This window comes from Lampris incognitus, chromosome 19 (genome assembly GCF_029633865.1).
Source record: "Lampris incognitus isolate fLamInc1 chromosome 19, fLamInc1.hap2, whole genome shotgun sequence".
NCBI classification, from domain to species: domain Eukaryota; kingdom Metazoa; phylum Chordata; class Actinopteri; order Lampriformes; family Lampridae; genus Lampris; species Lampris incognitus.
This window is the reverse complement of record NC_079229.1, coordinates 27046472-27058852: the sequence shown is the minus strand read 5'-3', so window position 1 is coordinate 27058852 and position 12381 is coordinate 27046472. Positions and strand designations below refer to the sequence as shown.

The window sequence follows — 12381 nt, the reverse complement described above, 5'->3', positions numbered from 1 at the left end:
ACTAAATGATTCAATGGTTGGCTACTCGGCCCTGTGATGGACTGGCGGCCTGTCCAGGGTGTCTCCCGCCTGCCGCTCAATGACTGCTGAGATAGGCCCAGCATCCCGTGACCCCAACTGGGATAAGCGGCTTGGATAATGGATGGATGGATGGATGGATGGTAGGATATTCTTGTTTTTTTTGGGGTTTTTTTTTTGAACCCACACATTCAAGGGAGTGTAAATATAACTCATCTAAATTCATTCTCTGTCCATCCTTTCTTCCTGTGTGTGTCATCCCGTCCAGTATGACCCTCCAAAAAACTACTACCGGTAATATAATTTTAATTATATTTAGCACACTGCCCCCCCCCCATGTGCACACACACACACGCACACACACACACACACACACATTTTAATTGTGATGCAAGACTGTAATTTCATGACTGGTGATATATATTATGAGTTACTAGACTGGTAAACATGCATACCCATTCTGCACCCCCCCACACACACACCTAAAGTGCTGTCATGACTGGATGTTGTAAAAGTGGATACTGTTTCCCCATCGGTTCTTACTAGAAATCCAATAAAGTAATCTAAGACTTGTTTTTAATTGACTTTTATAACAACCACAGGTGTTGACAGACAGCATCCCCACTGGCGGTTGTTATAAAAGGTTACTATGGTATAATCAGAGTGAACCATATGTGCTTCTCCACTCCTTTTGTTTATCACGATAAAGCTGAGTTATATATGGCCTCTCTTCATTAGATATAGTCCCTGTTCTAGGTATAAAACAATAAACAATGTGAATTTAAGACAACTGCTGTTTGCAGCCCCAACTTAAATAAACAGGACAAACGCAAAAAGAAGCAAGTATTACATGAAACACAAACGGTAGCAATTTTATGTAAGGTTCACTACTTCTGGTTGTTGTCGTGTCTAATTCTGATATCAGGTTTGTTTACATACAGAGCCTAATTTAACCCAAGAAAAAGGACCATAGCCTCATAAACAGTCATAATGTGTTGGCAGTAAAGAGAAATACATTTCAGCAGTGTTTTTATTTCCCCATCATGGAAAGTTTAAATTGTCCATTAGTGATTTGGTGGTTGTATCGGGACAGAAGCTGGTTTGCTTTATCATAGCAGACATGACTTACGGCAATGGAAGTACATACTGCGTGGTGACTCAGCAGCTACAAAGTACTGTATACACAGTCTTATTTCCGTTTATTGTGTGTCCTTTTAAGCTCCTTGTATATTAAAAAAACAGAACAAATTAGACTATGTAGTTTTTCCCTCATGATGAACAGATTGAAGTCATTAAAATATAACAGACCATGAGATCTTATTATGACTAATTGTCGTTTTGATGTGATTACTTTGACTCATTTCAGTGTCATAATATTATAGTTATTATCCTTCTCATCAATCATGCCAGCATCCTTATGAATGGTATTTGCCCTCATCAAGATTTGTCACGCCCATATCCTATCCCATAGCCCATCCTAAACATAAATACACTTGCTCCTCATAACCACTTGGGGGCAGTGCTCCCTTAGTATTACATGGGGGAGGGGGGGCTCATTTGCGCTCTCGGTACCTCGTTCATGAAATTTCAACACCCTTAGAAGGCTAAGCTGAGTGTTTTTGTGTTTAAATTTACGTCATATGACGTCAGAGGGGATGAAGGCTGTAACATCCGAATCAGCCATTAAGTATTCAACTCACGGTCCGGTCCCTGCATGAATGGAGTGTACACTTGACTGTTATGTCCATTCATCAAAAGCTAAAACAACCCTCGGTTAGTGGTCACGAAGGCCTAAAAAAGGGGTAGCAACACTACTAAACTTAAAGGTCTTCATCCCAATTAGGCAGATTTTATTTACTCGAGCTGTAAGTTTTACAGTCTACATTTTACTTTCCGAAGGCCTCATTGTGGGGATTTTGAATGGGGGAGACCACCACTAGACTCACCTGTATAAGGGCAGCTTATGGGAGTAAGATCGTCAGACATGATTCAACAAGTCCAATTTAACCCAACCAGCTAAACCACGTAACTGGAAGTGAAAAAGAAACAGTCCACTGTTTTTAACAATGTTCCATCACATCGCCGAGCTACATCCTCCACTTCCCAAAGATGATCCTCTTACCTACTGCAGAGAGTGGTAACCATCGTTAAACTGCCCTGCCAACGCAGCTGAGAAGTCGCAGATCTTGGGATCTCGTGCACATAGGCTAACTGAGGCACTGGGGGGTGGGGGGGTCTAGTTGCTAAAAAGACAGATTTAAGACGTGTCTCGTGATGCCGTGTGAGACCCGGCCGCAAAGTCCAAAATCTCCAAAATGAAGAGCGTGAGCCAAGCGATACCAAAACCCCGAGAGACCAAGGTTGTTAAAACCCGGAATGGTCCTTTAACTCGGCAACAGCGCAGAGCGGCGTCTGGTGCATTTCAGCACTCGACAGCTCCCCTCCACCCTCGGCCAAGCGCCAAAAAGTCAGCGAGTTGCGCGCAGCAGGCCTCGCCATTTGACCCCCCCCGCCCCCCCCGTCTTTTAACATTCAATCGGCATCAACATTTAGTCATTGTTTAATGATCGCCCCTGAACTCATTATCCCTTCTTTTTTTTCTTTTTTTTTAATGACTCGGGCGATTTCATTGACGCGGAAGGAAAAGTACTATCAGGATGAACTCCGGGGGGGGGGGAGATGGGGCGATGACGTAAAGAGCAGCCCCAGTTGTGCGGAGTGAAAAAGAAGGCATGCCTTCGGCTTCGCGAATAAAAATCCAAGTAAGTCGCGCTGATCCGACAAAAAGTTGTCAGCCGACAAATGCTCGAGCAGCGGGCAGACATCCGCGAGCCGTCATAAACTGTGAGCACGCGGAGGGCTGGACACTTCGGAACGCGCGCTGAGAGACGAGAGGGGCGCTTGGGAAAGTGACCGAGAAGAAGAACAAGCGGAGGGAGAGAGAGAGGGGGGAGAGCGAGAGAGAGAGAGCGAGAGAGAGAGAGAGAGAGGGGCTATCTCCCTCTCCCCAGCCAAGGTCTTCAAGGGATCGCATACAGCGTCTCACCACTGCAATAGGTAAGGGTTGATCCAGCCTCCCTCCCTCCCTCCCTCCCTGCCTGCCTGCCGATGGTTTCTATGCAGCGTTTTAATGGTAAAGTTGGAAGAAAAGTCAGCTTTTGTGTGTGTGTGTGGGGGGGTATCAGTGGGGGTAACAGGGTTGTTAGGAAAGTTTTTTATTTTCGGTGTTATACGGAAGGAGGAGGACGTGGATCCGTCTGAGTGCGGTAATCCCCGCCAAGTTGGGTCCGTGTAACCACTGAAGCTTTGCGTGTGTCTAACGCTGGGCTCTTTCTTCTGCAGCAGGACCATGTGCAGCAAAGCTACTTTAGCCCTACTCATCTATGGACTCATAATGCATTACAGCGTCAGCTGCTCACCCGTGGGGCTTAGCTATCCCAATGTTAGGTATGTACCCTCCACTTTCATTGTTGTTGTTGTTGTTGTTTTTGTTTTTTAATTTCAAGTTGCCCCCGGAAGCAGGACGGCGTGTGCGTGCAGTAGGCTTTCAGGTGGTGTTTAGGTGTTTGGTTTCCTCGCAGCATTCCTGATGGTGTTTCGTGTAAAATATGAGGGGCACATGGACTCATGCCGGGTGGCAACGGGTAGATGAAGTTATCGCTGGATCATTTGACAGTCTATGGGTGCTGCCAAACACATTCCCTGCGGGGGTAATTTAATTTGTGTGGTTTGGGATGAGCCCTGGGATAAAAAAAAAAAAAAGTCAGCTACATCTGAATCCCTTCTTTGGGGCTGCCATTGATTCACTCGACACATTTATGAACGAAATCCACTTTATTCCGTGACAAATTAAATACAAGATGGCTGATTTTCAGGGCTCTTCTACATACCCGGAGCTGCCCTCCAGCTATTCCAGCAATGAAAAGTCAACCACTGTTAGTAATAATAATGGATTTTGAGAGTTTCCCTTCATCACCTATCAGTTTAGGATTTCTTATGCTATCCGGGGGAGAGCAGCAGTTCGGTCGTCCTGCGTTGTGAGGGCAACTTTTCACGTTTGGTGGGAACAGATTTCTCCTATACCAAGCAGCGGTGCATCAGGTTAAGTGTACAGATTCCCAGATGGTAAACGTCTACACACGTCTCGCTTTTCAGACTTGACAATGAGGTTTACGATGAAGATGGCAACTCGTTAACGCAGCTGGCATTCAACAGGGACCAACTCGCCATAAGGAGCCCATCGCCTGCAGCCGACGACGTCTACACGTTATACTACCCGCCAGAAAAAAGGTGATAATCCACCCCCACCATTATTTTATTATTTTTAATGTTCCCGTAAGTTTTCTGAACATCATGCGGAAACGTTTCATTATTGTCGCTGGAATCTCAGGTCGTCTGTGTTGTGTATGTTTTGTGTTAATTAACGCTCTGTATCGTCCGAGACGCGTTATGTTACCTATTTATAACCTATGTCATCCAACCCTACTTTCTGTTAAAAAAATATATAGTGAAATACAAGTATCTGGATTGAACATTCCCCAAAACTCCAAAATGAGCTGGAATTTAAGCATCTGTAATCAAGCGTGAGAGGGGGGTTGTGGTGGGAGTCAGTGGGGATGGGTATAGATGGCGTCGGGCCGGGTGTTGGCTGATTGACTATCTGTGTGGCGTTTCCCCGTGGCAGGACGGAGAGACATGCAGACGGCATGTTTAATAAAGCCTACAGGAAGGCGCTGGGCCAGCTATCAGCCAGGAAATACCTCCACTCTCTGATGGCCAAACGTGTAGGGTAAGGACACCGTCTTTGTTTGTCACCCTTGACGCGGTACCCAGTTTGCCTTTTTTTTTAACGTTTTCCCGTCTTTTGTGTCCTTTTTGTTTCTTCTTCTTCTTTTGACTGATTTTGAATGGTCACTGTTCCGCACGTACGGCACGTACTCCACGTGCTGCACGTATGGGTCCCATAAGTACTGGTGAGCCTATAATGGGAGTGGGGGGGCGGGGGGTCCCCAGAGACCGCAAACGGCCATTTGATGAATTATTTTTAAGCGATGTATAGTGCTGTGGGAAGGCGCTCGCGGGAAAAATTTTAAGCGTCGTGGGGGAGGCGCACGCGGGAAAACTGAGATTATTTCATTTCCGCGTGAATAATTTATAGGCGCGTCCCGATGGACGCGGCGAGGACGCGCTTCACCTGACTAAGTTGTTCTTTTACAGATCGAAAAAATCTGCAGAAAAAAAAAGAAAAAAAAAGAACATCTCAAGAAGTCCCGAAATAGGCCAAATAAATTAAACGTTTTGTAACGCCTTTCTCCAAATGTGGGTTGTGTGTTACAATATGGGAAATCAGTCCTGTAAAGAGGCTGAACCGACACCGAGCAGTACTTTTTTTTGGGGGGGGGGGGTCGGCGATGTAAATGAACGAATAAATAAATAAATAGATGTACCTGTTTCATGGCAGTTTATCTTTTCCGTAGTGGGGGGAGCGCCACGGAGGACGACTCGGAGCCTCTGTCGAAGCGGCACTCGGACGGGATCTTCACGGACAGCTACAGCCGCTACCGAAAGCAAATGGCGGTGAAGAAATACCTGGCAGCAGTCCTGGGGAAAAGGTATAGACAGAGATATAGAAACAAAGGACGCCGGATGGCATATTTGTAGCATCCCCTGAACCAAACTTTTAAGTGTGTAGGCTACACAGTCCAGACAAAGTCATTTCTTTGAGAGGACCGATGACTCAAGTGGATTGCTATTGTGTTAAACATGTATTTATGTATGAAGTAAGCCATTAAAATGGATATTTTGATAATAATATATTGTTTTTATTTTGTACTTCAGCACTTGAGATCGCACATATCCCTACTTTGTGGACCAATTTTTGTTTTTTCTTCGTTATGAATATAGCCTCTATATTTGTGTATTTGCTTATTTATTTATCATTTCTAGACCTATCTATTTGAGAAGAGAAAACTGTTGGAAGTATAACGCTCGAAAACCCCCTGTCTTTTAAACACTTTAATGGCCAGATATGATTGTGAGGGGGGAAAATTGCATTGAATGTTGCTTCTTTTTTTCTTCTTTTTTTGGGAAAGTGAAATTAAGAGTTTAGTTGTTTTTATTCACAACAGCCTTGAAGACGTAGGTATTCAGCATATCCTACCAGACATAGACTTTGATGCCCTCCCGGATGGGGATGAGTTTGAGGCATTTTTGGGAGACTGGCTGAAACAGTTCTCTCCCGAGTTTCCGGTGAGTCCCGGGCTTATTCCTGAGGCCATGTCTTGAGGGACGTCTCATGTCCCTCCCTTTTTTTTCTCTCCCTCTCACCTTAACCTTTTAACCCTGTTACCTTGCTCTAAACACTCAAAACCAATCTTCTTCCACCTCATTTGTGCTCCTGTCTCTCCGAAACAAATGTACCCATTGTATCTTGAGTTCTTCCTGTATACAGCATACAGGGCGGATGGAGATGAATGTCGGCACTTTGCTTCGGCTGATATTTTAGACATAATATCACTGTCCGCTGACACCAGTGGTCGTAGAGTGTCCACCAAATGCGTTTTTTGTGTTCGTTTGTTTGTTTGCGTTGGCAGCGTCGATTTTCTAGACACAGCCTATTAAGTTCCGCACTGACAGTCCTCAGCGTCCTCGGCGCAAAAACGCCGCCAGCGTACATCTTTTATTTCCGCTTCCGCTCAGTTTGGAAACACCGCCGAGCTCGTCACCGCCGCTTCTCTCTCACCGACCAATCAAAATCAAGAAGAGGGCGGGACTTACGATATCAACGCTGTCGATGCCAGTACGCGATTTTTTTCAGTCGTTTTAGCTAACCTTTCTAAACCATAGAGACTTGAATAATAATATTAACAGAGAATAAGCACCTATCTATCTATCTATCTATCTATGCGGAAGTGCTAGAAGACGGTTTTTGTAACCTAGCAACAATAAGCGCTCAAGAGAAGCGCTCGGAAAATGAGATCGTGAGCGCTGCCAGCACGAAAAAGCCCACAAAAAAACGCATGTGGTGGACACGGACCCTTATCAGCGTCCTCTATCTGGATGTGAGGATGAGATTATCATGATTATCAGTATAATACGAGATCATCTGGATAAAACCAGCAGTGATCCCATGCTGGCTTTGATAACTTCCAAAATGCCAGTGATCCATTCAAAGTCTGACGAAGACCATGATGGGATACATGGTTTTAAAAAGAAAATCCTTAATCGAGATGAGGACCAGAGTACTTTTGAGGTTTTTCTTGTCCTTCTCTTCGTCAGTGTTTACAGAAATGAGCTTAAACCTCTGACTCTTGTGTAAAGTGCCAATCTTGTGGTCCTATTGAGTGATTTGGTTTCTGTGTGTTTGAAATGCCCAAGAAAACCTGTAACTTACACCAAAGGTTTTCCCATGTCTCACTGCCCATATAATAAGTATCACTGACGTTTAAAGCATCACCTGGATAACAAACAAAAAAGAAAAGAAAAGAAAAAAAAAGAAACTGAAAACAAATGATACTTGTTACATGGTGACATGTTCATCAATTTCTTCTTCTTGAAAGACCTTTCAATGGCAGTTTGAAATCTTTCTGTCGAACCTTTTTGGTCTGTTGTGCTTCCCTTTGTGTCACGTGAACCAATGTAAAGTTACAGTAAGATCGCATGATTAAAGTAATTGCACTAGCCAATGAATCTGTGCAGACAACTCCACCTAGAGGGTTTCTCTTGCTTTCTGATTACTGCAAACATTTTTTTGTGTTTTCTGGATGTTTTTTTTTCTTCACTTCTGTCACCTTAAATCATTGCACAAAAATGTATGTTCCACTTAGCACCCCTTGTCCTCCATGAAGGAAAGCACTGATGAATGTACTTAAATTGTTGACGAGAGACTGAATCGAATGTCATATATATATATATTTTTGGCTCTACTGCTTTAACAAGCTTGAAGAAAAGTTTTTGTAACACACTTATATATTGTATATTTACAAATAACACGATTGGGCAAAGCCGTCATTTGACGCGATCTTTGTTTGCACCGTGGGATAAAGGCTCCCCAAATGCCTGCTGACGAAAAAGCTTTAGGTGAGAATGAGGCTCAGATAAGAGAATAGAGGTGCTAAAGAAAGGAGAGACAGAGGAAAGGAGAGAGCGAGAGAGAGACAGACAGAGAGAGAGAGAGAGAGAGAGAGAGAGAGAGAGAGAGAGAGAGAGAGAGAGAAGAGAACTCATTTTTGTTTTGCAAAGGCAAATGTTGCAAAATGAACATCATAAGCCTAAATAACCAAGCTGAATAAAATCCCATCAAATGGAGTTTGAGTAGAGCCCCTCCCCCACCCACAGTCCTTCCTCTTCGCCCAGTCGACTCTAGAGACAACAAACGAGGCACAAACTGTAGACAGGCTGAGTTGAGCTTCACTTTTTAAACGGGGGGGGGGGGCAAAGTTCTTCGATCTCTGGCTGGCTCATGAGTGGTGTGTATGAAATCAATCTTTCTTTAATTCTGCATTCCCCTCCAGGCATTGTGACGCAGGAGGCAGCTTGCGGCTGTGGTGCCTTGCTTCGACTTTAAAATCGCCACGATCACAGATGGCTATTTAGTGGCCCTACAATGCTGCACATCATCAGCTTACATTACCTTTGTTTTTGTTTTTGTTTTGTGTGGCACAAACATTTGATAGGATCTTTAGTGGCATCAGGCCAAAGCTTCAGCCATTCCTGCCTGTGCTCCTTTAATTTTTGCAGTTTGTTTTTAGAGCACTAGAGTTAGACTTTTGTGAAAGATTCAGGCAAGGATCATAATTTCCCATTCTGCGTGAAACTTCATATGTATCATGTTGAAAGCGCCAATAGCCTTACTAAACATGAAGATAATCTTCAAACTATATATTCTATATATCTATCTATATATTTACTGTGTAGAAAATGAATATTACATAGTGATCCGCAGGGGTCAAGTCTATAAATGTTTAAAAAAAGTGTTGTAAGATTTGTATGAATAAATTTTTGTAAACAACAAAATTTTCGTCTAATCCTTGAAGCCAATATCACCATAAGCCTTTGTGTAACCTAAAACACATTCAAGAGGATGATCTTTTTTTTGTTTTTTTTAAAAAGTTGCAGTTATAAAAAGGTAAACAAATAAAAACAACAAAACCTAAACTATGATGATTCCCGACAGGCAACTTAAACAAAGACAGGTCCGAGGGATGAAGAGAGGACTCCACATGGGCGAGTAGTGTTAAGTGATATTAAATATAACCCGAGTGTATTTGTATTACTCTGTATGTAACCAATGTATGCAACCAGAACAGAGGGTGAAGAAAGACACATTCATGTAGATGAAATATATTGCATGCCTCGCACTGAATGTGGGGGGTTGCCCTCCCCTGGGGCCTTGGGAGAGATACCGTGTCTGGTGCAAGGAGGGCCCCCGATAAGAGCTGCAGGTCCAGACAGGATGAGCACTCCCTAAAGCTCAACCATGAAAGGGAGCATTGACCAAACATAGTGGACAGGAAAATCGAGGCCATGTGTGATGAATGAACAAGGGAGGTTTAGCATATAAAGAAGCTCACACACAAAGAAAGTCAGACACACACGACGGATTGACAGTGTGTCTCCAGATCTGTACTCAATAAAATCATTTTAATCTCCTAAGACGTGGTGGCTGTTTTCTTCACATCAACGGACTCGGGGACGAGGACCACGAAGGTGATTCTCGACAAATTGGGGGCTCGTCCGGGACGTGAAGAAGCGGTCCTAATTGGACAGTGTGGCTGCCCGCCGACACCTCCCGAGCTTGGGGTCGACCCACACCACGAATAAGGTAAGGAGAACCTGTTTTAACGAAATCTGCATATTGGACTGAATTACTAAATTGTACTAAGCTCGGGAAGGAGAAGGCGGCCAGTTTAACAAAAGAGGAGGGGTTGGAGTCCCCTACGGTAAGAGTAAAAAGGAGATAATCGGTAGAAGAGATTAGAGTCCTCTGTCTAAGATCCTAGGTAGTGGCGCAGCCACTCACTCTCTGACGAGGGGGTGAGGTTAAGGCTGGGAAAACTCTCCCGGGGAATTGAGGACCCCCAAGGGAGGGACACGTCAAATAGAGTAAAGGGTTGGAGTCCCTGAACAATAGGTTAAATAGAGTAAAGGGTTGGAGTCCCTAAACAATAGGTTAAATAGAGTAAAAGGTTGGAGTCCCTAAACAATAGATCAAATAGAGTAAAGGGTTGGAGTCCCTGAACAATAGATTAAATAGAGTAAGGGTTGGAGTCCCTAACAGATAGACAGGAGACGTAAAAGGTAGAATGGAAAAAGAAGAAGGAGAAAAAAGCGGTGGCGGACCGCAGTGGAAGTCCCTGCAGAAGCAGAGCGACATACTGATACAAAGGATGACGAACCAAAAGAATGAGGGTGCCAAGGCAAAGGCGAGACGAAGGGAGGAAGAACAAAGGAGGTTAGGAGAAGCTATTATAAGGGGGGAGAGAAAGGCGGAGGACGCCGTTCTGTTGGGAAGGTATTTGTGGAAGCAGGAGAAAATGTGTAAGGAAAAGCGAGTAGAGGCAGAGAAAAGGAGACAGACATGTGGGCTGATGTCACAGAGGACATGGAAGAAGACTATAAGGCAAGCTGAGGAAGATCGACTAAGATGGTATAATTATGCCATCATGTGGCAAGGGCTTGCTCATTGCATGAAAGAGGAAAAAGAGAAAAAGACAGGGGGACCCCAGATAGAGAAAAATGATCCTCCTCCATACGAGGTGGGAAGATGTAGCCCACAGCCACAGGGACAGTGTGAGGGCGGATTATATCCGGTATTAAACATTACGGATGGTACATTTCAAATTGAAACAGCTCCGGTGCCCAGCGCCCCCAAGATAACAACCCGATCACGGGGGAGAATAGAGACTGTGAATGAAGGGCCCAGCTCCCCGGAGGAGGAGGAGGACGAGGAAGAAGAAGTCCCGTTTAAACAGAGATTAGCCAGACAACAGGGAGGGAGCCAGAGGGGCGCGGCCGAAGCCGAAACAGTGGAAAAAGGGGGAGAGGCCAGTGGTCATCACAGGCTCATTGACGGGGGTGTGTGAAGATGATAATGAGATATCAGATACCTACCATGTGGGAGCAATGGGCGTAGCCCAGGGAAGCTGGGAAGACGAGGGAGAGGGAGGTAGAGAGAGAGAGAGAGGAGTGTGTGGCGGTGGGGGCTTTACTAACCTCCGCCGCTGAAGCAATGAGAGAAGCAGAGTTGTTGTTATCCCCAGGGAAAGAGAGAGGGGGGGGGCAGGGCCCCCTCCACAGACACGGGCTAGGTCCCGATTGCAGTGTCCACTCGTGCAGTCGGGTAGGGGTCAGGGGAGCCGATATAAACCATGGAATTTGGGTGACGTACAAGCCCTAGTGGATAAGATGCCCCCGATAGCTGAGGGAGGGGGCATATGGTGGGGAGAGTTGGATAAACTCACACAGGGAAAGACACTGGCTACTAAGAAGTATGATAAAATATAATTGTATTGTGGCATACCATGCAATGAATGTGTTTCACATGTAATGTTTAAAACACATAGAGAAACACCACGAGGGAAAGAAAATAAGTGTCCTAGTTTAGTACAGCAAAACCATTTGGACAAAATAAGACGTAATCAAAAGAACGAGTCTGGGACCGTCTTTTTCCTCTCCTGAAAAAACGGAGAGTTGTCGCAAATTTAGGAAGAAATAAGTAAGAGAAAGAATCAGGACACAGGGAAAGATTTGTTGTTTTTCACAAACTGTGGGGTGGTTTCCTGGTTTTCGAGACTTTTTTGCCTGTGTGGAAGTTTGAAAAAAAAAACAAAAAAAAAACACACACGCCAGGCTCCGAAACCAGTGTGTTTGCTTGTCAAATGGGGAGGGCCTAGCAGAATATAAGGGATAAGAGATAAGGTCAGGGACCTAGAACACTGTATAGCGCCTCCAGAGTAAAAGGGGACACTCGGGGAGTGATACCTGAGCCAGATTTGAAGTGAAGGTACGGCCGCCCCGTGTGGGTAGAAGCTTGCTGTATCGTTCTCGCTCGAGGTGATCAGAAAACCGGCGGTTGACATTGGATGACCCGACGGGGCCCCAACCTCTTCCGTGGCTGGGTTCCCCGCCCTCCCCAGGACCTAGAGTCCACTTGGTTGGCGCGTCAGTGTATGTGAACAAAGTGTGTCTTGAAAATGTCTGATAAAATTGAAGCAGTGATAGATGGCTGGCAAAAACTACCCCACTACACATTAGGCAGGATCCTGCACAAAGCCCTAATGTTAAGAGCATACAGGACTCTGCCCGGAGAAAGAAAGAAATTGGCAAAGAAAAATTAATTAGTGATTTGGGCACATGAAATGC

General features: G+C 44.8%; 1 protein-coding gene across 2 annotated transcripts; it reads left to right on the top strand.

Moving 5' to 3' along the window:
- The first annotated feature begins 2829 nt into the window (after positions 1–2829).
- On the top strand, positions 2830–9023 carry adcyap1a (adenylate cyclase activating polypeptide 1a). 2 transcript variants are annotated; one of them, XM_056299516.1, is made up of 7 exons: positions 2830–3075; positions 3364–3465; positions 4174–4308; positions 4703–4807; positions 5496–5630; positions 6147–6267; positions 8532–9023. In XM_056299516.1, exons 2-7 carry the CDS (start codon positions 3368–3370, stop codon positions 8538–8540), a joined length of 603 nt encoding a protein of 200 aa, XP_056155491.1. In that variant the 5' UTR covers positions 2830–3075; positions 3364–3367; the 3' UTR covers positions 8541–9023. The 2 variants fall into 2 exon arrangements, with proteins under 2 accessions (XP_056155491.1, XP_056155490.1); XM_056299515.1 differs by having other exon boundaries at positions 3361–3465.
- Positions 9024–12381: the final 3358 nt, after the last annotated feature.